Source organism: Lates calcarifer, linkage group LG12, assembly GCF_001640805.2.
Source record: "Lates calcarifer isolate ASB-BC8 linkage group LG12, TLL_Latcal_v3, whole genome shotgun sequence".
Classification (NCBI taxonomy): Eukaryota; Metazoa; Chordata; class Actinopteri; family Centropomidae; genus Lates; species Lates calcarifer.
In genome coordinates, this window is record NC_066844.1 from 20777164 (window position 1) to 20804996 (window position 27833).

At 38.3% G+C, this 27833-nt stretch overlaps 2 protein-coding genes across 43 annotated transcripts; both read left to right on the forward strand.

Annotated features, from left to right (window-relative positions):
• The first annotated feature begins 616 nt into the window (after positions 1-616).
• On the forward strand, positions 617-23321 carry znf740a (zinc finger protein 740a). 42 transcript variants are annotated; one of them, XM_018699109.2, is made up of 21 exons: positions 628-1004; positions 3872-4034; positions 4247-4429; positions 5032-5148; positions 5877-5997; positions 6231-6314; positions 8114-8197; positions 9906-9989; positions 11070-11153; positions 11655-11738; positions 12120-12203; positions 12904-12987; positions 14588-14671; positions 15078-15161; positions 15535-15618; positions 16072-16155; positions 16950-17033; positions 17463-17546; positions 19055-19138; positions 19558-19676; positions 19905-23321. In XM_018699109.2, the coding sequence occupies exons 2-21, from the start codon at positions 3990-3992 to the stop codon at positions 20076-20078; spliced, it is 1935 nt and encodes a 644-aa protein (XP_018554625.1). In that variant the 5' UTR covers positions 628-1004; positions 3872-3989; the 3' UTR covers positions 20079-23321. The 42 variants fall into 42 exon arrangements, with proteins under 42 accessions (XP_018554626.1, XP_018554625.1, XP_050930167.1 ...); XM_018699107.2 differs by having other exon boundaries at positions 632-1004; positions 5032-5178; XM_018699108.2 differs by lacking the exon at positions 628-1004 and adding an exon at positions 1032-1355 and having other exon boundaries at positions 5032-5178.
• Positions 23322-24097: 776 nt separating this feature from the next.
• On the forward strand, positions 24098-26592 carry LOC108898951 (single-strand selective monofunctional uracil DNA glycosylase-like). The gene is made up of 2 exons (XM_018699098.2): positions 24098-24622; positions 25341-26592. Exons 1-2 carry the CDS (start codon positions 24290-24292, stop codon positions 25869-25871), a joined length of 864 nt encoding a protein of 287 aa, XP_018554614.1. The 5' UTR covers positions 24098-24289; the 3' UTR covers positions 25872-26592.
• The last annotated feature ends 1241 nt before the right edge of the window (positions 26593-27833 follow it).

Sequence of the window (27833 nt, forward strand, 5' to 3'; positions counted from 1 at the left end):
CTGCATTAGATTTAGCTATAGTGTACCTTATACACTGACAAGTGAGTGTATGTCATAACAATCAATAGGGAGTGTGTTACAGTGTTATGAGCTCGAAGACGATGTTTCCATAATATAAGTATGAAAAACCAACTACTAAGGACAATACATGAGCAATCAGTAATCACACAAATGACGACTTCCCCAAATGTAATACATTTTCTAAGCCCAAGGCTAACAGTGTGGAGAACAAACAAATAAACAAGAACAAACAAACAAAAAAAAAACAAACAAACAAAAAAACAAACAGGTATTAGCTATGCCCTAATCTAGTACCTGTTTAATGAAGACTGCTTAAGAAAGAGAATGTAAGTCTTTTCTTCTTCTTTTTTTAATCTAATCATGTCAAATGCATGGTACACTCACTAAAATATTTCAATACTGACACAATTAACAATGACGTCATCTCTTGTTAAACGATAGCTTGGCATGATCTCTTTCATAATATTAATTATCATATTGCATTAAGAGATGCATTGAAGCCAATAATAACGGTCATGTTGTAAAAACAATTAATTTTTTATTTGGCCTGAGTAAAGCCTCAATCCAACAGGGCAAAGGGGCGGCGGTTTGAGCCGCTATAACCTCCACTGTTAACACATCCATGGTGTGCACGTCCCTATTTTCTGTCATTTTAAATGCTCCTCGCTCCTTCATCTGCGTCTCTACAGTCGTCGTGTGGTGCAAACCGAGAGAGGCCAGCGCCACAACAGTAACACGTCGATATAACATTAAGTGGGCGTTAAACCTCTTCAACGGTATAAAAATGGAATAACAAAAGATTTTTTCCGCTCTTTTAAGCAACGCTTCTCTGTTCCCGGGGAGTTGATAAAAGAAGATGACCCTTTTCTCTTCGCTGGAGGAGGCTTTGCTGCTGTGTGGGGGAGTGGGTAACATCCTGTGGCGTTTCCTGTGTTTGTAAACTAGACGGTGGCTGAAAGCGTCGGGCGAGTGAAGCTAAAAAGGTAGATACTTATATCTTTTCGTTTTCCTTCGATGTTCGGTGGGTTTTTGCTGTGCATTGAATTAACGGCTGTTTCATTTGTAAAAATCCAGGCTCGGAGAGGTGTAGCAAAGGGTTTTATTCAATATTCCAGCGTCTACGTTAGCCATGGCTAGCTCGCTAACAAATGTTAGCTTAATCATCGGGAGGGGGAGGCTCTCGCAGCGACGGCCATCACGAATGTCTTTATCGTTCAATCTCGTCTTGAACCAGTCGAGGCTGTGTCTTATAGTAGTAGCGTGGTGAAAAGATTAATTGGCGCCGTCTGCGAGATATGTACCCCGCTAAGTAACTATATTGAATCGACAATCAGGTGGGTTGAAGAATTGTTCGATTGCTATTATTTGTAGTGGGCGAGGGCGCCAGCGAGCAGCTAGCTGGCGTTAGCCAGCTTGTTCAACATCAGCAAGACTAACGTTAGGTTGGGTTGTAGTGCGAAGGCCAGTGCAGCGTTCAGTGCTGAAAAATACACATTTATCTTCAAAGCAATACTATCTTGGGTATTTTTGCAGTAACTTACACGACTACAGCCAGTGAACTAACGATACGATGTAGTTCTGTAGTCTTTTAATTAGCGTTAGCCAATGTTAGCGCTCGCTATCTATTTTCCTAGCAACGTTAGCTAGCTAACCAACGCCACTGGCGAAAACACTGTAGCGTCTAAGAGTAGTTCTGCTTCCATCTGGCTACCGTTAACTTTTATGATGGCACACAAGTCCAATAGTTAACTTGTGTCACAGTTGAACTAAAGAACAAACGGAGCCAAAACATAACGTTAAAACTGGAAAACCACCGTAAGACCGATGTGTCTTTGAGTAACGGTAAATTAATGGCCTCCTCGTAACACGCTAATTAACAAACCCCATGTCAAAATGCAAAATGCCGAGCTAGATTAGCGTGGGTGCACACCGAGAACTTTACTTGCCCAAGTATATTTATGTTTTACAGCCAAGTGATCAAGTCTTTACATTTCCCTTCAAAAGTAAATGTCGAGGTACAGCTATTATTATTCATGGGTACTCTGGGTTTACATTTTCAGATTGTGTTCCCATTCAGCCAAATAGAGTAATTCGATTTTGGGTTTTAACGTTTTCCTTTAGTTTCCAGTTGTACTGTTGGTGAACGGTGTGGTCGTTTGTATCAGGCATGAAGGCTATTCTCTAACCTACATGAGAACAACAGAGAGAGATCCACAGCAGACAATACATTAACATATCTGTTCCCCTCATATTATTGTTTTCACACTTCCTTCACTATTTCTGCTATGTTCTTTGTAATTTCTAAGCTGATATTTATTCTTATGACTGAAATTTCCAAATGTATACTACATAAACCTTCAATCACATAAATATGTGGGTGTTGTGAGTATTCTCAAGTGAGGCAGAGAACACAGGCTTAGTGTTGTCTGTGTTTAACCATTTTGAAATTTTGTTTTGACTGACAGTGGTCATTATTAATACCTGTATAAGGAACAAAAAGGCTTTTGCTGTATAATAGTTCTATTTTATGTTTCTCCTCCTACACTGAATTCAATTTTTTTCCCCCTCTGTTTTACGCAACTTTGACCAAATAACAATTAAAAAAATTCTTGATGAGTTGAATATTGTGACGTGTTAGAAGATCTCAGGTTTTTGTAAGTCATACTAAGAAATTACATTATTCTGTAGTTTGACCAGCTGTGCTGTAGAGATTTTTCTGAATGATAAAGATCCCATTTTATCTGTGTGATCTCATCTCATCACATTTCAGTGTGTTTCCTTCATGTCATACAAATGCTTGTTTAAAATGTTAATTTTTAAAAATAAGATTTGAAAGCTATTCAAAGTCCTGTGTCTTTACGCACAGCCAGAACATCCAGGTGTTCTTTGTGGTTGCATTGGCTTGCATTTCTGCATGCAATATTAGGGAAACTTGCAGTGGCTTGGTAGCAGGACCTAAACCAGTAATAATATAATGTAGGAAAAATTAATCATCATTAATGGTCCAGGTTTGGTATCAAGATGAAATGTGCCTTTTGGTTTGAATTATCGATACCTGAAAGCAAAGTTGGACTGCGCTTCCTTCTGCTTCAGTAGTTATGCTTTCAACATTGCAAGTGTATAGTTTTCCAGTAACTCAGACATTAAAACTGGAAATGCCCAGCCCTATTAATGATTTTTTATTGTGGTCATATTATAGGCATACATTCAATATTGTCACAAGTACTTATACACATTTGGTAATTAACCAAAAAAAAAAGAATTTCCCTGAATGATTCCTTAAACTCTTAAAGATGCCTGGTTAACTTGAAATTACCCTCCAGTGTGGCACATATCAGCTAGACAGGTGATTGTCCATGCATAATAAGTTAATGTTATTTATATTTACTCAAAGAGGGTCTCTTGGCTGTTGTTATTTTATTAAATATTTTTCCTTATGTGTCACCCAGCAGTGGAATAAGTAGGATATCTAGCTCTAGTCCCAGTCCCAACATGGTTATGGGCAGTTGCTTGCCATGGTCAACTAGGGTAGCTCTAAAAGGGAAAAAAATATAGCTACAAAAAAATATAAAGTATCATTAATCAAATATTGGCCACAACCAGTAAACTCTTATTATTTTTAAAGGTAAGTATATTGACTAATTTCTGTGAGCAAAAAATAAGCGAAATCTTCTAACACAGTCATTTGTACAAATGAATATTTATGTGTGTTATATTTGTGATATTATATGTCATTATGAAAAATGACCATCCTAACTGGAGTTAATGGAACATGTGACGGTAGAGACAGCGAGTGATGCTGTTGTAATGTCATGTTTGTCTGTTTCATCCACATCCTCCTCTTCCTCAGTTTTAATGCTAGATGAGTGAGGTGGGTGTGGCTTCCCACCAGCCCGACCATCCTGACTGACGGATCTCTGGATGACCTTGTCCCCACCCCTGTCCCTGCGCTCACATACACCACAGCAATGTCACATCTGCCCAGCAGCTCAGTCCGCGACCATATGAAATGGGTTTGTTTTGAGAACACCAAAGTGGTGACCAATAACTTTTACTTGCAGTCTTGTGTCACTCAGGATGTTGTCGTTGATGACTAGCTTGGTAAATGCCATGTGACTGGCAGTACTGTGTTAGACGCAGATCATTTCAAATTGCAGACTGTTTTTAAATGTTTGAGATTGGTAGTAATGTGTTGTTCTTCATTCTTTTTTTAATTTTTTTGCAGGCGGGACTGCTTGGCTGCGAAGCTGTCCTCTCCAGTATGGCCCTGATGCAGGCCAGCTCCATGGCTGCTCCGCCCAAAAAAATGATGGCTCCACTTGGCCATGGACCACCACAGAGAGAGGGACCTGACCGTGCTCCCCAGAGCCACATGATCCTCCCATCTGGAATGAGCTGTCCACCCCTGGTTAGCACCCACTTAGGAAATGCAGAGTGAAAATTGGGCTGTCATATGCTCTTTGTTTAATTTGTGAGGGGTGTAAACCTATTGTCTTTATGAAATTTAAATTGTGGAAAGAGTAATACAGTCATGATAAGTTATTCTCCTTTAAAACCCTGCTTCTCATTTTAGCATAAAAAATTGTATACGAGTTATGGCACATATACTTTGGATTGAAATGTAGTGACATAATTACTACAATGTTATACGAAAGGGCAGATATTTAAAGTTTGAGAGGTTCCACTCAGCCCATTGTTCTTGTTTTTTAAACTTAAGATTTGTTTCAGATTGACAAATTCATGCCCTAAGGAGCACAATATATGGATGATATTCCTCTTCCACCAGAACTTATTCCAATTGTTTAAATCATGTGTTAGTTTTGATAACATCACGATGCAAAATTTATAAATCTGCACTATTTTACACTGGTGTCTTCAGCTAGTAGTGGCAAAGAATTTTCATAATAGAGGTTCAGTCTATCTGTTAAATTTAATCATGTTAAGATGTTGTTTTTATTTTTAAAGGTAGTGCTGAAATTAGAAAATAATTGACTTTTTTTGGCTCTGTAGCTTATCCGGAAGGAAGGTGAATTCCAAGCTCCCCGCCTGCTGGATGAGAAGGAGATGAGGGCCAACGAGGACATGCAGCAGAAAAAAAAGAACAGGAAATCAGTGACGCCCTGTAAAGTGAGAGAACAAGAAGGAAGGGGAGGGAAGGTCAGTGGCTGTGCTCGCTAAATAGGGAATGGTCTCTGCTCTGCGTGTTCATTTTCCCTTATTACATAAAATATGTCTTCAGCTGCTAGCACATATTTTTGTGAAAGCATTTAACTTTATTCAAGTGCGCCTGACTTGGTGCTTTCATGTGTGCACATTTTGTTTGTGTGGGGGTGGGGGGAGGAGTTCAGGGAAGATGTGGAGGGGGTGGAGGATCTCTGGAGAGGAAAGAGGGGGAGGGGAGCAGAGTGAAGCGGAGCACAATAACTGCAGTTGTGTGCATAACAGGGGGAGCAGTAACATGAGGGCGTAAGGCCATTGGAAGGGATTGTGGGGTATTTCTCAATTCAGATGTAAATTACATGTAGTAAAAAAGCAGAATAAACTTTAGTTTTTTGTTCATTTTTTATCTAAGACAATTTGGGGTTTAGAAACAAAAAACATTAGAAGTGTAGGTGGGAAAAAACAGCATTTGGTGTGCAAAATCTTTAGATTTTAACAGAAATCGTGTCCCTATAGTATTGAAATTTCAGAGACATTTTACAATTTCATCAGATTCTGAGCACATGGGTGGGAAGGTGTGACAGATGTTCCCTTGTTTTTGTGATAAAATACACATTTATATGCACATTTATATTCATAGTGCATTGGCAAGGTGGAATTTGAAACAAACAAACTTTTGTTACTGTCCTCCTCAGGGCACAGGTGGGGATGAGAATGGTCCATCATCCAAAGTGCAGAAAAACTTTATTTGTGATCACTGTTATGGAGCATTTAGGAGTGGATACCACCTGAAGAGACATATCCTCATTCATACAGGTATGGGTCACGCTTGGAACAACTCGAGTCAAGCCTAAACAGCTTTTAATACATGAATCATTTTGTTGAAAGAGGACCTGAGAGCTTGAGTTGGACTGAATTTAGGAGTGTGCAGCAACTGTAAGGTTTTGCAATGGCCTGCTTAAAAACCTTGTTTGGTAATAGCTTTTGCCTCACAGCTAATCGGTGGTATCTGTGGGGACTTTAACTAAAACTGGTGCTCTTCGGTTTAGGGGAGAAGCCGTATGCTTGTGCCGTTTGTGACATGAGGTTTATTCAGCGTTACCACCTGGAGAGACACAGCCTCATTCACACGGGTATGCGTCCTTTAACCGTACCCATATTACATAAATCTGACTACCTCTGTAGTCTGTCACTTGATTCAATGGACAGATGCTCAGGGTTCATTTTGTCTGTGGACAGTAATTTCCAACAAAGCCACCCCCCAAAATCTGTTCAGCCCAAAATATAAAGCACAGTATTTGTCTTACAAATGTTTGCCCCCCACCCAACACCAGAAAAGAACACATGTGATTGAACAGAGTGCGGTCCAATAGTCCTGAGTCCACTATTAAAAAATCATGTTGTTTTAACATATATGATCAACTGTTTTTTCCTCCTTCTTCCTGTCTGGTTGTCATTTATTTAAGAATAGACTGGTGCCAGTTGTGAAAATCTTCCACATTATTTTATCACAATTACAGAGATGTTGGAGGGCACGTTCCTCCTTTTCTCTATAATGTTATGTGGTGTTGAGCTCTGGTGCCTTTGGAGGGAGAAATTAGCCTCTGTTGTTATTGGCACAAACTTTTATTGCAAATTCAAACTTTGATTTGTCTGTAAAAACATCTTTCCTCCTGTCTTCTCAACTGTGATGTGTTGATATCGTTTGGCCCATCATTTCCACTTGTTTTGTTTTTAAACTGCTTGTTTTGAGAAGTGAAGTGGGAGGTTCTTTGTTCATTTGGATTTGTGTTGGTTGATGCAAGTGTGGTTGGTTCCTGCAAAAATGTCAGCTTGATACACTGGTCTTTAATCCTGCATGTTCTGCCATTTAGTAGTTGCTGCATGCCCCTGTAAACACCTTGTGTAGTACAACACCTCATAATACACTGCTGGGCAACACTGTATCACAGCTGGTTGTAGTCACAAATACAAGAGAGCACATCTGACCACCCATGCTGTTTGACCATCCAACAAGTACATCTGTTGAAGCATACTGACTTTTGGTTTGGATGATTTGACTTCAGGAAATCTTTCCGGCATGCACTCCCTGTAGAACTTTCAGTTTAAGAGCAGGTTGAAGCAACACATATATAGAAAGACCAAAAATAATTATCACTGTGTTACAAAGAATATATGAATGAACTGCTCAGATTTTTGAAACTTTTCTGTGTGCTTTTCTTAGGTTTAAAGACATTGATTTATATCAGCACTAAGTAAGATATTCCTGTGACAACTGAGAAAACTATTATTCCTAAATGAAGACAACAAACAGTTCTGTAAACAAGACTTTTTGATAGTGGACTTAAAAGTGGACTTAAACTTGTGGACCCTAAGTATGTATGTGAAAGACTCAAAGCACAGGCCGAAAAAAATGCAAGATTTCTTTATTTATATATTTACAATTATTTTTGTATGTAATTATTAATTTGTTAGTGGAAGAACTGCATGGACATCAAAGGACTATGTTGAAAATTGAGCACTTTATTGAGAAACATTTATGCATAGTGTCTATATTTGAGTTGCACCCTTTCACACAAAATTCTTTGTTTTTCATTGTTTAAGAGGTGTGCACTGTGGGTAAGTCAACCTCTAACCTCGTTTTTCCAAGTCAGTGACTACTACCCCAGAATTCATAAACAGAAATGCATCAGTAGTGAACTAATGTTGACCAAATCTACCCAACTCAGTTGGCATGGTTATATTATACATATGTATATTATTCCAATATCCCAGTAAGTAGCTTGAGTAAACAGTTGCTCTTTGACGCAACACTGCATCTGTTTTTTCTGTTTTCCACATGATAAATTTTGTTATTTAATTTAATTTTTTGTCACATTTTCAGTCATTTGATAGACTGAATAGCTAATAATTTTATGCTCTGTGTGTGTAGGGGTGAAGCCGTACGCTTGTTCCATGTGTGACATGAGGTTTTTCCAGCGTTACCACCTGGAGAGACACAGACTCACTCATACGGGTATGCGTCCATTTACCGTACCCAGTTCAAGTTAAGAAATTTTATGTTATTAGGTAGTCTCATTGAGATCAATATTTCTTATTGAACAACTGAACAACCCCACAAACAGCATACAAGCAAACTTGCAAGGCCAAAACAACCCTTTAGGGGTCTATCAGAAAAATCATGTAAAAATACTGACCTATATTCAGTGCTCAACTGAACTTTTAACACTCCCGTAGAGTTACATTTGAGAGACAATAGAAGGATTGTTAATCGTCCCAGTATTAAGGGTTCCTGCACTCAGAATGTACAAAAACACACTAGTGATTGATGTAGGTGTTTGCCATTTGAACCACAGAATATAGAAGCATCTTTTGTGGTCTAATAGAACAACAAATGAAGCGATAGCCTCCAGAATTACTTTAAGATCTTGGCCTAACATTGGCCTGTTACTGCACGTGTCCCATAATTGACCATTTCATTGTAGTGCACAATAAGTTAACACCTGTCATGAACTAAAATTGCTCCTGTGGACCACTCAAAGTGTATTATCCCTCTTGTACCATTGCTGTGCAGCACAATTTCCTCTGGCTTTAATTTGTTTTCTATTATTACTTTTTCTGGACAAACTGTTACTACATTCATGTTAACAGAGCTTAAGAGTCAAAGCTAGCTCTCAGGTGTCATACATTGTCTACCCACTGGTGTACAATAGGTGCTCACATTTTACGTATCATGTTATATATTAAATGAGATACGGCATTCACCTGAATATTTTATTCAGGACCTCAGTAGGATTTTTAAATGAAGTGACATGGTTTCACAGCTGCAGTATAAGAGATGGGGGTGAGTGTTCATTATGTAAGGACATCATTTAATTAAATAATGTAACTTGCCAAATAATTTTTCAGGAGGCTAATTCATCTTATTGGCTTCAATAGAAAGTTTGCAAAATAGATGACCAGTTATTTTAAGTAAACAGTTTGTAGATGCCCTTCTTCAAAATGCAGTCATGTTGAGGAAGCTGGTTCACCTAGGCCATGGTATATTATGGGAATAGTCCTTTGATGTCCACACTTATTTTACATGCAGACTAATGTTTCTAAGCTGTAATTGTCTGGCTTTTTGAATTAAGATATTTATTATATTAGTTGTCCAATTGCTTGTGCAGATGGCTCTTCTCTGAGTTTATGGCGGAGATCAGATTGGAAGCTTTTGAAAGTTGTTAGTCAAGTGCTAGAAAACAAGCACACTTGTAACACTTGAAAGCAACACGGCCCTTCATGCCACCATAAATTGAATTAATGTGCGCTAGACATTAACCTGTTTTCAGGTTGTAGTAAGTTGCAACAAATATACTTGCCACTGCTAAAAATGTTGACACTAGTACTAGTGAATGGTGGAGAAGTGTGCTTCAGCTGGCCAGTGTGATCACCGTCTTAGACGTTTTTATGCTATGCTGACTCGAATGTCTTGTTGTAAACATGCTTGGCTTCTATCCTGTTGCTGCTTTGTTTCATGATGTATTCTAGATGTTTTGAGAATGAATGCTCCCTGTAACAGAAGACACTTTAACTAATTAGAAGTAAAAATCACCCGTTTGCATGAAGCTTGATTATAATGTGTAATGTCTGCCAGGTCCTAGTGGTTCAATGTCTGTGAATGATGCTTCCCTTTGATGTCAGAGGAACGTCTTAGCTAATATGTCGACACTTTGTGTATGTAGGGGTGAAGCCGTACGCTTGCTCCATGTGTGACATGAGGTTCTTCCAACGTTACCATCTGGCAAGACACAGCCTCACTCATACTGGTATGCGTCCACTTACCCTGGCTCATTAGGTGTTTTAGAAGTACCATAACTTTTCTTTTCAACTCTTGGCCATGTAAACAGATTTAGGCTGGCTATCAATGACTCCCACTTCCAATAATCACATTTTCATAAACAAAATGATGTATCCAGACATGTATACCACCAGTAAAAAGTATTAGAACACCAACAGTTTTCCAGTTATTACTGTAGTGTAATACTCTGAAATTAAAGAATAGAACAGGTAAATAATAAAGAATTGAGTTTAAAAGAAAAGGAGGAGGAATCATTGCATCTTAAATCCTAAATTTTTGACACATTCAGCACCTGAATACACTCATGTCGTTCTTTCTACAATGGAAATGAAGCATTGTTTGTAAAGATCATTCCAACACCATTGCAGATGTTCCCACGAATGTGTTGTACTTGTAGGTAGATTTGCTTTTGCCTGTTGCCCAGGTCATCCCAGCTTAACTGGGCTTAAATCTGGAGACTTCTGGTTATTCCATCATTTATAGCTACTGTCTAGTTTTTTCTTCTGTTTTGGGTCATTATCTTGCTGTAGTTTGGACCCCTGACCAACCAGTTTGTCTTTCTTTCTTTCTTGACTTTTGTAGTTGAAAGTTATTCACTGGACTTGAACAGAGTACATTTCAATAAAAACTGAAAAAATGGGGGTGTTCTAAAACTTGAGCGGTGGTGTATTAGGATGGTAGAATATAAAACACACCCTTTTTTAGCTCTTGATATTAATACATGCATACATAGTGGGGCACCTGAATGTACACAACTTCAGCTTTTCCCCTGCTGAATGCTCTACGTTCTGCTTAATTATTTCTTTGTCACTTACAATTGTTTATTTCTTTGTCACTTACAATTGTAAGTGACAAAATTATCGAACTGAAATGACCTGCTCGTGGTCACAATCACCCATCCTGCAAAACAAGCATTTGTTTCTCAGGCTGATGGTATAGTGTGTAGAAGCAAAAGAAGAGCTATTCTAGGGGAAGAGTTGATGGATATGTGTTGAAACGTATTTTTTTCTGTTTCTAGCTAATAATTACAAACTTTTTATGTGTGTAGGGGTGAAGCCATACGCTTGCTCCATGTGTGACATGAGATTTTTCCAACGCTACCACTTGGCAAGACACAGCCTCACTCACACGGGTATGGGTTCGCCCTTCTTTGTTACATTAGAGCCCAAATACCCAGTTTACTGAAGTTTATCTGTCCCCTGTTTAAAGAATGACTTGAGTCTGGTTTATAAAATATTCATAAGCATCCAGCTATTGTAACTATTGAGGTGTGCTTGAGGAGTGCCTTTTGCCATGACCCTTAAGTTAAGGCACTGTTTTGGACAGCATTTCCCAAGTTTCATTCATTGGTACCTTACTGCATTACCAGTAAATTATTCCATGACTTGAGTCTAAACCCTTTTTGGCTTTTGTAAAGCATCTCAGCATTGAAAAGCTGCACTGAGTTCAGAAAAAATATGTTTTTATTGTCCCCTTTTTACACATGTAGACAGATTGGAAAATGCTAGTGTTAGCATTAAGTGTTACATTGGTGCCTCTGCTTTTTGGCATGTCTGGATACATAATACAAGTGAGTGTGTCCTGTTCAGTTCATTGTGCTGTTTTTACAAAATATTTTGCTCTGTGTGTGCAGGGGTGAAGCCATATGCTTGCTCCATGTGTGACATGAGATTTTTCCAGAGATACCACCTGGCAAGACACACTCTCACACATACGGGTATAAGTTTTACTTAACCCTCTCACTTGACAGAATTAGGGGTTGTAGATATTGGCCCTTGTGTGTAGGCATTGACTACCTGTGAGAGCACTTTCACACAAAGTAGATTGTAATTTGTGCCACCCAGTATGCTTAATTATGAAAAATTAAACTTGAAGCACTTGTACAAATTTTTTTCTGATATACTCACTGTATTTGTTAACTTCTTTTAGGGTTGACATGACATATACCTTTGATGTATAGATTAGTTGGCCATGAAAATATATCAGACAATATATCAGCTATATCAATGACATAACACTGAATAGTTTATGTAAAATGACATATTTTGTGTACTTAGTTGAGAACTCTCCTCTAAAGTTTGGTACTGTATGCGTTTAGGGGTGAAGCCATACGCTTGCTCCATGTGTGACATGAGGTTCTTCCAGCGTTACCATTTGGCAAGACACAGCCTCACTCATACTGGTATGCATGAATTAATTGTTCCCCTTTCACTATGAAACCTTTCATATAAACCTACACATGATTTTTTTTTTATTGATAACTCCCACTGTATATGATACCATAATTATGCCATTGTTGGTAAATTAACTTCCCTTTCTAAAAAAAAAAATGTTTAATAAAATTTTTAGGCTTTGTTGGAAAACTGTCCACTGAGAAAGTGACTCTCTCTGTCAGTTACCTTGTTTTCTGAATAACACTGTAATCATACTACTGCATGTTCATTGTTGAGTATTATATTTCATATTTATTGAAAGGCACATTACACTAAAAAGGGTTTTAAATGCAGGCATCAATATTCTAAAATGTCGAGAATAATTGGCCTGACTAAACAGTGAAATGGTGCATCTGAACATGGGGTTACTAGTTTGAACATGAAATCAAAATGGATTTTCACCACCAGAAACGGTTTGTTTGCAGAATGACTGAATAATACTCAAGCTTGTCCGAACTGCAAAGAGTAAGCCCCGTTTCTCTCTAATTAATGATGCACCATAGCGCTTGATGCCTGCAGGTTTTTCAGATTCTTTTTCGCGTAATGTCCTTTAACAGAATTTTGTCTGTAATAAAGCATGCAGCTATAAACGACCAGAAAGCATTTTTATCATGTCTTGAACTTCACCAGCGCATTGAAACCCATCTAACATTCTTGTGCTCTGTTTAGGGGTGAAGCCGTATGCTTGTACCATGTGTGACATGAGATTTATACAACGTTACCAACTGGAGAGACACAGTCTTACTCATACAGGTATGTTCCCATTGTTTGAACTTTGACCCTCTCTCTCTCTCTCTTTCTCTATCTATCTCTCTCAGACTCTGGTTTTGCATGTGCCCACATTAATATTTACATGGCTGCTTCAAACTCGAGTTTGTACTGCTTTCTGTCACTATATTGTCAGGTGCTAATGTTTCATGTAAAATTTACAAGGAGCTTCATAAGCACGTATATAACAATACTTTTGACAAAACTTTGTTTATGAAATGACATGACACAAAAACATAGGTTTAGGTTTATTCAGCTGTTTTGCTTAAAACTGTCAGTTGTTTAGCTTTTAGATGTCTGCAAGACAAAGTAATTTACATTTACTTTACATGTTTCCTTTTCAGACTTTTTTTCCTATTTGAAGTAGCTCTGCTCAGCTGTGACTAGATATTCTACTTTGACACAAATAAAGTACACAGTCAGCCCAGTGGCTTTGTGTAATAAAGAATCTCTCCTATGAAAAACAAGAGCATGAAATACTGACTCTTAAATGTGATTTGCAGCCAAACTGGAACCTTATTTTTTCCTAATCCCAAAAAACAAAACAGCCAGATTATTAAATGAAATGTATGATGGATGAAATGAAAGCATATGAAAATATTTCATAGGCACCTTAATTCCAAAACTCTGGTAATGTGGCCTGGTGGGAGTTGAGACCTGTTAGGGGAAAAACACTGTGTGGGGTTTCAGCTTTATATTGCGTTTATACAGGCTAAAATTCTCATGGTGATTTTTTTTTTTTTTTTCGCCTGTAAAACATTAGAACATGCAAATTTGGAGCTGACCACTTAGACAGCTTTGTCATTGTGTCATTTCACATTCAAAGTAATGGTGAGGAAATAACATATAATCCTCTGTTATGAATGGTTTTGTCTCATTTTCTGTCATATTTGAAAGGAGGTTTTGTGTAAACCTTTTCTATCAGTCTGTTGTTACAGTACAATTTTTAAAATTGAAGAGAGCAAAGTTAATGCTTTTGTTCAAATTTTAAGCTAGGTTCTGTGTTATGGCTTTCAGAGCAGTTTTCATTATTAATCAGTTTTTCAAGTTAAATCACAATAGTTGCTCTGTAATATCTAATCTTTATGTGTTGAATGTGCATAGTTGTTTACCAACTGCCTAAAATTGTCTAACGTCTGCGATCAGCGTGACAAAATTTGAGTTTTTACATGAACACATCTGTTGTTGAAATTATATGAACTCAAGCACATATTGGCATAGTTTAAAAATCTTGCTATTGTGCTAGTTGGAATGTGTCCATTAGGGACCTCGATTTCGTCTCAACCAATTGTCTGGTGATCTAGTAGGTTTGTAGGTTTGAAAATAAGTTAACATTGCTGTCGACATGAGATTTTTCGAATTTAAATTGTGGTCTTAGACCTTCAGCATTTAGTTATTTTCAATCAGATGTGAAATTGTCATTTCCAATTGGAAAAGCAGATTTTTGATGCATGCTGGAATTTCCAGTGTAAAGAAAGCGCTGATAAGTGCAACCAAACTTTACTAAGCAATTAGTAAAGTTTAGCATCGATCGTTTTTGGCAGTTGAATCTTTTAATGCCATTGTTGGTACTTTGTGTGTGTAGGGGTGAAGCCGTACGCTTGCACCATGTGTGACAAGAGGTTTTTTCAGCGCTACCACCTGGCGAGACACAGCCTCACTCATATGGGTATGCGTCTGCCAATCTCAACCCAGTCACAAGATTAGGATGCTGCAACATCTGAATGCTTGATCTAATCTTAAATATCTGTAATCATACACAAGTTATGATGGATGAGATATATGTTAAGTGTTAATAGCTATTAGATGACATCATCATCTCATGTGTTGTGTAAATGGATTATAGATCTCCTCAGGGAATTTTGTAATTTAAAACAAGCATCTTATTATATTATATTCTATCATATTGTACCCTTGTAAGTTATTTTAGGGTATGACATTGGTTATTAACCACAGATATCAATTTAGCCCATACTGTTATTCTTAAGTTATAAAGTAGGAATAAGAGTACAGATTCATTTTTTCCCCTTGGAGGCAGAGACACAGAATTAATTATCTTGATGCTCTGCATTTAGGTGTGAAACCTTATGCTTGCACCATGTGTGACATGAAGTTTTTTCAGCGTTACCACCTGGCGAGACACAGCCTCACTCATACGGGTATGGGTCCGTGCACCGTGCCCATGACACTCAGTGTTAGAAATCAGTGTGGACATAGATTTAGTTTACATCAGACATACACCTGTTACATTAAAGGGAAATGTCAGTATGCAGTACAAAGTCTTAACATGGATTCCTAGTCTGTACAACAGTAAAGCAGGATAACCATTAATCATTCTTTTGTTTTTTCTGATGTTTGTTCATAACTACAAACTACAAAATGGATAGGGGAATTTTATTTTATTTTTAAGTTTTGTGTTTTTGCATGAATTGGCACTTGTGTGGTTAATAACCAATAGCGTAGGTATTAATTCCGAAATTTAAGAAATTGAAAGTGAGGCAAAGTAATATAATATTGCTACTTTGCATTTAGGTGTGAAACCTTATGCTTGCACCATGTGTGACAAGAGGTTTTTTCAGCGCTACCACCTGGCAAGACACAGCCTCACTCATATGGGTATGCGTCCGCCCACCTTACCCATGTCACTGAGATCAGATTGTACATATATTATGTTAGATACAAAGACAGCCATTAAGGTACTTGTCAATTATCTTATAAACTGACAATTTCTTGATCAAGCCTCCCGTACATTTTGTGCATAAAAACAACATTAAAACAAATCTTAATGTGTAAAGAAAGACAGGACTGCAACATCATCAGCTCATGTGATGTGTTTAATTGTGGATTTGGGAATTGGTTTACTCATTTGGATGTACTCTTTTTGAATTTGGAGGAAAAACATTATTTAAAAACAAGTATTCATTTCTTAAAAAGGAGATACCAAAAGAATTGAAACCAGCGGTTAACAACCCATCAATTCTGAATAGATATTAGGTGTATATTGTTTATTGATGGATTGTGAACACAAAAACAAAGTCTGAAAATAATACCTTAATGCTCTACGTTTAGGTGTGAAACCTTTTGCTTGTACCATGTGTGACATGAGGTTTGTTCAGCGTTACCACCTGGCAAGACACAGCCTCACTCATACGGGTATGCGTCAGTGCACCTGCCCCTTTCACATTTTCTAGGTCTTTATTATGCTAGCAGCACAAACTGTTTCAACTCAGATGTTTAATTGTAGAGAAGGCAAAATGTGTGTAAAACTTTCAAGCGGAGTATTTGCCATGTGAAATAGATATCTGTAACTTTTACTATGAGTAGATTAGGGTAGTTGACTCGAAATAATTGATGTCCCCTAGAACACTTAGCACCTCCTAAAACATTAACTAAAAAGACTAAAAACCAGCAATACAGACACATTTGGCTTCAACCTGTTTTAAACTCCCCTGTTACTACAGTTCTTAGAAAAAGCTTTAAAAAAAATAATTATGTATTAGTTCATCAGCCATCTTTTAGTAGGGGCAATCGCTAGTGATAAAATCTTTAGTTATTTGACATGTTTGCTGGTGTTATGTTTACACACTGAAATGTGCTTTTAAAGATACTGATTAAGCAAAATTTGGTTACTTATCAACAGGATTAAGTCCTACTTTAGTTAAAAAGTAGGACATAAAAGTAAATGTAAAGACTACAATGCTCCCTGACTGTAATTGTAACTCTTTAGGATAATGATGGCTAATCATTTTGATTGGTGATATAGCTAAAACGGTCAGTTTTATAGTTGTCTTTGTTGGTAAATGTAATTGTTACGTGAAGGAAACATTTGACATATTTTTTTGTTTTTGCATGAATTGGCAAATGTGTGGTTAATAACCAATAGTTTAGGTATTTATGGTAAAGAATGGAAAGTGAGGTAAAGTAATATATTGCTACTTTGCATTTAGGTGTGAAACCTTATGCTTGCACCATGTGTGACAAGAGGTTTTTTCAGCGCTACCACCTGGCAAGACACAGCCTCACTCATATGGGTATGCGTCCGCCCACCTTACCCATGTCACTGAGATCAGACTGTACTTACATTATATCAGTTGCCTGAGGCAATCATTATTCTGTAACAGTAACCAGCACATTTGTCTTGATCAAGGAAATCCTATATTATGTATGGAAATGGAACATAAATCTTTACATGTAAATACAGGACTGTGACATCATCAGCTCATGTGATGTGTTTAGTTGTGGATCTGAAATTTGATCAACACAGTTTGACATATTCTTAATTGGATTTGGAGAAGAAACAAAAACTCAACATGCATTCTTTTAAGAAAAAATTCACGTAAATGAAAAGTGGTTAACAACCCATCAATTGTAAATAGATGTTTAAAGTACATTACTGATTGATGGATTGTGAAAAAGAAACTAAAAGTCCTGAAAATAATGTATTGATGCTCTGCATTTAGGTGTGAAACCTTTTGCTTGTACCATGTGTGACATGAGGTTTGTTCAGCGTTACCACCTGGCGAGACACAGCCTCACTCATACGGGTATGGGTCCGTGCACCTACCCTTCTCACATACAGATCACCATCTACTCTTAATTGTGCTAATATGAGTGATACTTTAGCGTGCTTGCAGTCAGAGGGTATATTTTTGGTAGGTGCTCAGGTTAGTTGCAATTAGTAAGACATTTAAATTACTAGTGCTCTTTATGTTTCTATGACCTTAACTCACAAAAAGGTAAATTTATTTAGCAAAAATTTATTGTTGCCCTCCAGAATTGTTGGCAGATCGTGTAAACCTCTTTTTGTGTTACACACTCTGGATTAAGCTCATATCTGGTGAGTGAAAAGCTGGAGATACCATGCGCCATGGAGGTAGCATGTGTCTGTCTGCCTCCCTCCCCCCTCAAACTTTTAATTCTGCCTTGATCTAGGTGGTGTTGGTGGGAACCCTAAAGGTCAATAATCTGTATGGTTAGATGCGGTTTACCAGCCTTTTGAGTTAATTTTACTATGTTTACCAGTAATACTGGAGGGCAAAATAAAGAACTAAAGTGCGGAAGCACAGGATTCAGTCCGTTGCCTTTTAGCACTAGTTTACCTTTTATGAACCTGATTAAAAACCTAATTTAAAGTAAAAACACATTTTGGGCTGATAGTCATTTGTCATAAATTATGTTGTGATTTTTTTTTTTTTTGTTGTTAATAGGTAAATAAACAAATATTTTGTATTTTTCCCAACTTTGCCATCAGACGTCAGTAAGCACAACTGAAAAGCATGAAACTAAACAATTCCACAGTTCTTCTAAATGTGTAATAATGATGGGCGCTTGAAACCCAGACCTACTAAAAACAGTCTGCGAAACTGCTGTCACTCACCAATCAACTTGAAAGGATATTTTTTTTAATTTCTTTTTTCCCCCTTTTTTTTTGGCACATCAACAGATCAACTCAGAACTAATTCTACATTACATTTATGATAGAATTTTACTGCATTGTAGCAACTTTTCAATTATTAGTGAATGTCCTGTATAATATCTGTATCTTTCTACAGTGTCGTAAAAGTAGATAAGTAACATTAGAAAACTTGATATTCAGGAACAACTGGTCCAAAGTTACAAAGTTCCATTACAAAGCTGTAATGTTTTTGTGGTGTAAATATAGGTAGAGTACATCCGAGATGAGAGGATTCTGTAATAGTCTGGTCATTGCAGTGTTTCGTGAGGATGTTACTGATGATCATTCAGACCAAATATATAGTAATTTAAATGTTTATCTCACACAGTGCATAGGACAGATCTAGGTGTTTTTGCTTTGAAGCCAGACATTTTTAGCTCCACATTATGTTAAGAAAATCTAACTCAACTGTATTTTTAGTTGCATGTCTGAACATTTTAACATATTTTCTAAAAAAGGAAATGCACATAACATATATAAAATCAGGATGAGTTATTCTCTCTACCAGTGTTCTAGTACTAGTGCTAGCTTGAGCTTGAAAGTTGTATTTCTTGCACATGTGGGTGGTAGGGCTAATATATTGCTCTGTGTGTGTAGGGGTGAAGCCGTATGCTTGTTCCATGTGTGACATGAGGTTTATTCAGCGTAACCACCTGGAGAGACACAGCCTCACTCATACGGGTATGCGTTCCTTTACCGTACCCTTATTACTGAGAAAGGTTTCTGGCGCTTGCAACAGAACGGGGTCACAACAAACTCGAGTTTGGATTGTCAAGTCATTTGATGGGATGTTGAACCAGCCTCAAAATACTTGCCCCAGTTTTTTGGGGCCTCTATGTTGCGTAGATCTGGGCCATGAAAACAAGAAATTCCACTCTGATCTACACATAATGAGTTGATGACGAGGCCTTTTTAAGAATATCCATTTGCTGAAACTACTCTGTTAAAAAAATTACTGATAGGGCAATGTTTTCCAACTTTTTGTAGGTGTTGGAAATGTAGTATGCAAAGAAAGATTAGCAAATGAAAAGTTGCACGCTGTTTGTTGGCCCGAGACGCTAAAATTGATGCATTGACTGTGTATTTGTGTGCTCTTGTAGGAGAGAAGCCATTTGCTTGTGACATGTGTGATATGAGGTTTATCCAGCGCTACCACCTTGAGAGACACAAGCGTGTCCATAGTGGGGAGAAGCCTTACCAGTGTGAACGGTGCCAGCAGGTATGTATGATTGTGCACAGAGCCAATTGACCTCAATGTACAAGTGTTGTACATTGTGACACTTGCTGTTGGCTTTGGATGTTATAAAATGCCTAATATGAAGATTGATTTCTTGAGCTTTCAAAGGAGACTTGTCTTAATTTTTGTTTATTAGTCTTAATTTTATTCATACAGATTAACCCCCACATTTACTTGCATTATTAACCACGTCCTATTTGTTTTTCAAAGAACTTTTCTCGGACAGACCGGCTGTTGCGGCATCGGAGGTTGTGCCAGGGTCGCAGCGTAGCTAAAGTAGAGAACCAGCCATGCTGCGAACCGCGCCCTTATCCCCAGGAACCCCCACCCGCGCCCCCAACCTGGAGTCCCCTGCACCCCCCTCCAGGCCGGCTGGCGGTCTGACATTCCACCTTCCCTACATCCACAACGCCGCCAGAGACGGGACAAGCCACAGGGTTTCTTCTTCTCAGCTCTGTGCTTAGTGGCGCCACACTCTAGCACAGACTGATCTCGCAGCTCCAGTCTTGGGATTACTAATAACAGAGGGACATTTGTGTTTTTGTTTTGTTGACTTTTTACTGTGTTTCCTTTTCCTCCCCGTTTTTTTAAAGACGAGACTTTTCTGTGATGAACAGTGGTCCTGTTTTGTACTTAATCTATTTGATTTTTGCAACAAAAAAAGTTTTTATTATTGTTGAAATATATCTGCATTTGGTGGTACTCGGGAAGGGCAGTGGGTATTGTTTATCCTGACGTGTTAGCAACAAAATGGGATGAAGCGGTGAGGAAAAGTATTTGAGCTTCTTTCAAATTTTTCCTTATTTGGCCCATTTTGACACAAAGGGATTGTCACTTAGGTCAAAATTAATAAAACTGAACTTCCCTTCAAGGCACAGAAACCACTGTTGACATCTCATGTGGACCAGCTCTTTCTTGCCTTTGCAGCTAGCATAGCATTAAGCAGTAAGACATCTCACTTAAAGCAGTTATCTGGTAAACAAACAACAGGATTTCCCTGACATCTTTATCACAGGAGGATCAGTTTTAATGATTACTTTGTGTAAATAATTTAAAATGTTTATTATTTCACTATGAGACTTAAGTGGTGATTTTTTTTAATGCACAAAATGGGCCAAAAAGAACCTGAAAATTTGAAACTGGTTCAAATACGATCTGACGCCACTGTTTCAGTGAAATCCTGAGGAACTTTTGTGAGTGTGTTTATATAAAAGTAATATCAGACAGTGCTTCATAACTGTAAACCAGGAATTCCAAGACACGGATGATGAGAGGGCAACCTGCAGTTGACTAGTCGTGTGTCAGACACAAAGGGTCGGGTCACAGGAGTATCACCTGTGCACCTCATGCTCTGTCGTGTAGGACATGATGATGACTCAGGAAATGGCACAGGGTGGCAGCAGTCTTAGCAAGTCCTCTTCTTGGGTTATGCTATCGTACTTAACAGCTGTATATATTTTCAGTATATATACAGAGATCACCAGTACTTAGCAGAAATCTGTCTCTTTCAGCTCTGTCCGTAGATCCTGGTCTAAAATAGTGCAGGTTGGCCACTTGAAGTCCCATTATGTTGTTTGTACAGATTCTCACATCGTGAGATTAGTGGGGGTATACAAAATCTTGTGGCCTTAGTGTGTTTTTTTTTTTTTTATTTGCCTTTTTCTCAGCTGTTCATTATTGTGGATCAGATGTATTTACTAAGACGAGACAGCCTTTCATCAACATGGTTTGGTTTTTTTGGATTTTATTTTATCCTAAAGCTGTCACGGTTACAGAATGTTGACAGCGTCAGTGGCGCTAAAACAGACTAATGTGTTCTCCTGTCGAGAGGGGTTGTTGTTATGATGGTAATGAATATTTTGGGTCATTGTTACTGATTACAGTGTAACACAGTATATAATCCTAAAGGAGCCCCCCGGGGAGTTGAGACAGTTCTTGTGAGAAGTCAGTAGTGCTAAATTCTCTCCCACTGCAGTGCTTTGGTCGGTCACAGGCCACAGCAGAATCAACACTCGCTTGACTCTGCTTCACACTAACAATTGCCTTTTTATCCAAATATTATGTGGTTGGTGTGTAATAATGGATGTCTGTCATGTCATTGGGTTTAGCCTTAAGTAAGTGCGGATACACAAAATAATCATTGTAGTACTAAATGATATTGTAACGGACGATTTCTCTTACCTATGATGAACTTTGATCGTACTGTGTGGAAGTCTCTTGACGGTCAGACAGCAGATAGAAGGTTGATCAGAGCCACTGTGCTGCCTGTTGAAGAATTTCTCAAATTTGATCCTTTCTGTGACTGGTGAGATTGTGATGGGGTTGTGCCTGACCGTGCTGTTTAACCTAGAAATTAGTGCCGGTGCGGGACCTTTACTCAAACGTACATGTGCATATCAAGGCATCACAAGGCATCACAACTGCTCTATGAAGCCACAGTGAGGAACAGATGGCTGAAAACCATTGAGCATGATTTCAGGAGACTGCAGTCTGATTTTTTTTTTTTTTTTTTTTTTTAATTTAAAGGTTCAGATAAGACTGAATGTGGAGATCACGTCGTGGTCTGTTCTGGTCTCTGATTTGTGGGATGAACAGACATTTGTGTTTGATACAAATAAGTTGCAGATTACTGAGTTAATTTTTTTTTAACCAAAAGTATTATTTGGAATATTTCTTTAAATGGTCCACTGATATCAAGACAAAGTTGTAAGTGACAGGAAAGGATAAAGTAAAAACCCAGCGGCAGCAAAGGGGCCAAGTTTGAGAAATGCATTAACTTGCTCTGGAAACACTATTCCAAATCTGCGGAAGGGATACTGCTGGCATGAGCACATACTGAAAAATGGCTAAAGGGCAATACAGTATATAGTTGACGTCACTTGTTAATACCTTTTTGTCATTTATTGTTTTTAGTATTATCAATCTCATTGTTAAAATGCAATAGAATCCTTGAGTCTCAGATCATTTGTTTATAAGATTGAGGTTTAATTTTTCAGGCAGATCAAAGGATTTATTTGTCTGAGAATTTCTCATCACATTTTTGATGATTGTTTCAAGGACCTTTTTTTTATTCTGATGAAATTGTAAACACTGGAGTGAAAGGAAAAAAAAGACAAAAAAGAGATGGATATTTTTTTCCTTGAGACTGTACTAGATTTTAGGTTTTAGACAAAGCCTATTTCTCCTCAACTCGACAAAGAGAGTGGACAGAACAATTTGGATCAGTACAGTTGAGAGCCCAGTATGTTCAGTAATTTTAACATTAGAGGCAGTAGTACCACAAGGAAATGTTTTCTTTCTTATACAAAGTCCCTGGTATTTGTAGTAAATTATATTGATAATGGTATTAGATGAACAACAGCATAACAGTAGCTATCACAGATTAGTTGTTTTCTTTATTAGTCTTGCATGCAGAGTTATGGTCCTCAGTTAAGATAGGATCTTGATATTGATTATTTTGTGTAGGAAAATGAGTGCATAAGAATAACTTCCTAAAAAAATGTTACAATGATTATTGTAAAATGGGCTAACTAATATGTACCCTTGTGATCCAATTAGTTTCAACTGTATGAAAATCAGAGGAGAGGCTTCTTACTATTATGCTGAAATAAAAGAATTTGTAAAGGACTTGTGTACGCCGACTCTGGGTGTGTTGACTTTATTCTGGTGTTTTTCACTTCACGCACTTTCAACTATGTTTTAAAAATCCTCCTTGAGACTTCCCAACCTAAAACAAAGCCCTGACACACAAATATTTCAATAACACACCTGCATGAGTGAACTTGTGTTTTAAATGGATTACTCCTGCAGCCAGGTAGGCTCAGTGTAGCACCAATGCATCCTCTTCACTTTAATGTCACACATCAGTGCGGACCCAGATTTCACAACATTAACCGTCTGATGGATGAAAAGAATCATTTACTGTAGCATTAGGGCGTTTGTAGACTCTATGAATGACCACCACTGTGGTCAAGGATGTTAGGGTGAGCCCAAAGAACTGCTCAGTGTAAATTTAAGATGCTGCTATCTTAAATTAGCAGTGGAGTGTGTGAGTGTGTGTCAGAGGGAGTGAAATCACAGCAGAGTAGAACTGACTTTCCACAGAATAGAAAATACAGGGATTTGACTCATAAAATTTTAGTGTTTAAAGATGTTTGAGCAGATAATTTCTGTAAGGAGTATCTCTACAGGTAGAGCAACAGCCGTGGGAACATCCTGGTCTCTTTGCTGCAATTTATAACAAATTTTTATATGCATCATAATCTCTGTGTGCCTCTCTACTTAATAAAACCAGGATATACAGTATATATGCGTTCATGTAACACTTGTTCATTTTTGGCCCTCGTGTCACACCAGTGCCCCATGAGCTGTAATGACACCAGTCTTGCTGTAGAGGGCAGCAGCTGTTTTAAATGCGCAGGAAGCCGCAGAGGAAGAAAATATTAAATGGTGGAAGAACTTCATGTTTGTCAATAACCTGGGCCACAAAATCAGGCAGTTGGCGTCAAAGCTTTATCACAGCTGGTAAAACCTAACGTTAATGCTGCGTTTTTATCTGACAAACAGGAAATCACTTCACACGCCTGCAGTGGAAGATGTTAGATGACAACACGTTTGCGCAGGAGTCGGGTGAGCTCGGCTGTGGTGATGGAAAGAAGGAAGCAGCTTTGTGTGAATCGAATGAGCAGAGATTTAAACCTGTACCGGAGGTGAATACGACCCCCTCCTCCAGGTTTCTGCAGGCTGAACTGGAGCTGAACGTCCACCTCCGGCGGCTCACCTTCAGCGAGCCTGTCCGGTACATCTACAATCCGTTGGAGTACGCCTGGGACACACACCGCTGCTACGTGGAGAAGTACTGTCGGGGCGGACAAAGGATCCTGTTTTTGGGGATGAACCCAGGACCTTTCGGCATGGCACAGACTGGGGTGAGCAATGCATTTAGACACACGTACAGTCGCTTTCATGGAATGTTAATAGGATAATTTGACGGTCTGTGCTGAAAGTAACCGAAACAACCAGTCATGCTTTTAACTGGGTCAGACTTGACTTACCTGAAAACAACCACCTTTTCCCTTCCTTTCTTTGAGGTCTGCATGACCTGCAAGCACTTTACACCAACAGGAGTGTGCTTTTCTTTTGCTCTTTACTATCATCAAATAAACAGACTGTGATATTACTCTGACAATGCTTTATGCATTTAAAATGAGCTGAAATCAATGTCAGCAATGCAGGTGAATCCAGCATTTTTACCTGTATTGACTACCTGTCCTGTGGAAGAGCCGTGTGTTATAATAAAATGCAACATATTCCTACATAAATTTGTATTTAATGTGATCAAATGGGGCTTACAGCAAATTTTTTAACCTTAACAGGTTAATCTTTCCATGTGTACAATGTGGCAAAATTTATATTTATTTATGAGGGAATCATGCCCTCATAAAGAAATGTTTATATTGTAGTTTATATTTGGCAAATATATATATATATATGTATGTATCTATGCAATCTTTTGTGCAGGCTAGATCCCTTACACACCCAGTTTTATCTATTTTTTCCTAGTTTTTATCAAGAACAAGTGTAATAATTTGGACTTAGGTCAAAGTAATTTTGCTTCATGTGAGCTTTTTTTTTTCATTTACACAGGTTCCCTTTGGTGAAGTGAAGTCAGTTGTTGACTGGCTGAAGATCACTGGCGAGGTGGGCCATCCTCAGAACGAGCATCCAAAGCGTCGGATCACAGGACTCGCCTGTCCTCAGAGTGAAGTGAGCGGTGCACGTTTTTGGGGCTTCTTCAGGAAGCTGTGTGGCGAGCCAGCGCTGTTCTTCCGCCACTGCTTTGTTCACAACCTTTGCCCACTTATTTTCATGAGCACCAGTGGGAAGAATTTAACTCCCCCTGAGCTGCCTAGAGCTGAGCGGGATGCCCTCCTGAACCTATGTGACATTGCGCTGTGCCAGGTGGTGGAGGCGCTGGGCGTCTCTATGGTAATCGGAGTTGGAAGGGTGGCAGAGCAGCGGGCACGACAAGCTCTCTCAGCTGCAGGTGTTAATGTCCGAGTCGAGGGCATCATGCATCCGTCGCCTAGGAACCCACAAGCCAATAAAGGCTGGGAGGATGTAGCCAAAGCCAAATTGGCAGAACTGGGTGTCATGGCATTGCTGAAAAACAGTTAATCATTTCACATTTTGCCTCACATCAGTGCATGTGTCACTGCTTTACTGACAGCGAAAACCACTCCAAGAAGAGCGTGTACTAAACTAATGCTGTATTTTTATTCTACTGTAAAGATCAGTTTGTCTGTTTATTTTGAGATTACAGATCAGTGGATGGAGCATGATATAAAGTTGAGAACAATTAATTCTGAAAATATTTCTACACTAATGTAACTACAACATACTTTATATTATAAATATAAGCTCTGGGAGTTTGTCAGGAAAACCAATCAATCAAACTTTTTAAAACCGCATTTTGGAAGAAGAAAAAAGGCCAATACTTAAAACAAGTATGTGAAAATATTCAGTCTTGCTACAGGTAATATCAAATCAACATCCAAGTCCAAATATGTAATAGCTAGTAAATTTGTCATTTTATTCTCATATAAAATCACAATTTTAATTCACTACTGCAACTGACTGCTGACAGCTAATTGGTATGGCAAAGGCCTCTGAAGAAACAACCTGTAAATATTACAAAGAATATTTTGTAAAAACACAGCTCTACATATTCATTCTGTGCTGCTGCAGAGGACTGTCCTTTTTTAATGTTCTTTTTAATTGTCATTTACTTTAATAATGCCTTTTATTCGTTTATACTTTTTTTTTTTCAATTTTACCAATTCTGTGTATTTCTGAAGTGAAGAGTCTCCTGTTTGAATAAATATGGAATAATTAAATATGAGATGATTTTCTCTCTCTACTACTCCAAAGATGTAGGCTTACTGACAACAAAGGCTAATATTTACCATGTTAGCATGGTAATGTGTTAACAGCCTGTTACTGTTTAACATTAGCATGCTTAGTAAAGCTTATGGGAAATGGGTTTTTGTCAGTCTTCATGTCAGGTACCCTGCTCGACTTGTGATCTGTCCAGTCACAAATGCTGTTTTGAGAAATCTAAATCTAAATGTCATAAAACATGCCCCTGAGTGTCTTTGAGGTGAAAAATTTGGATTTGAAATTTTGACATTTTTTCAGTCCAAACGATGACCCGCCTGTCGCAGTCACCAAAAACGGTGGTGTCAACTTTTTCAAAGAATTCACCCAAAACCTGTCCAAATCCACTCCAAACTTGTCCAAATCCACTCCAAATGTCATAAAACATGCCCCTGAGTGTCTTTGAGGTGAAAAATTTGGATTTGAAATTTTGACATTTTTTCAGTCCAAACGATGACCGCCGCCTGTCGCAGTCACCAAAAACGGTGGTGTCAACTTTTTCAAAGAATTCACCCAAAACCTGTCCAAATCCACTCCAAACTTGTCCAAATCCACTCCAAATGTCATAAAACATGCCCCTGAGTGTCTTTGAGGTGAAAAATTTGGATGTGAAATTTTGACATTTTTTCAGTCCAAACGATGACCCGCCGCCTGTCGCAGTCACCAAAAACGGTGGTATCAACTTTTTCAAAGAATTCACCCAAAACCTGTCCAAATCCACTCCAAATGTCATAAAACATGCCCCTGAGTGTCTTTGAGGTGAAAAATTTGGATTTGAAATTTTGACATTTTTTCAGTCCAAACGATGACCCGCCTGTCGCAGTCACCAAAAACGGTGGTGTCAACTTTTTCAAAGAATTCACCCAAAACCTGTCCAAATCCACTCCAAATGTCATAAAACATGCCCCTGAGTGTCTTTGAGGTGAAAAATTTGGATTTGAAATTTTGACATTTTTTCAGTCCAAACGATGACCCGCCGCCTGTCGCAGTCACCAAAAACGGTGGTGTCAACTTTTTCAAAGAATTCACCCAAAACCTGTCCAAATCCACTCCAAACTTGTCCAAATCCACTCCAAATGTCATAAAACATGCCCCTGAGTGTCTTTGAGGTGAAAAATTTGGATGTGAAATTTTGACATTTTTTCAGTCCAAACGATGACCCGCCGCCTGTCGCAGTCACCAAAAACGGTGGTGTCAACTTTT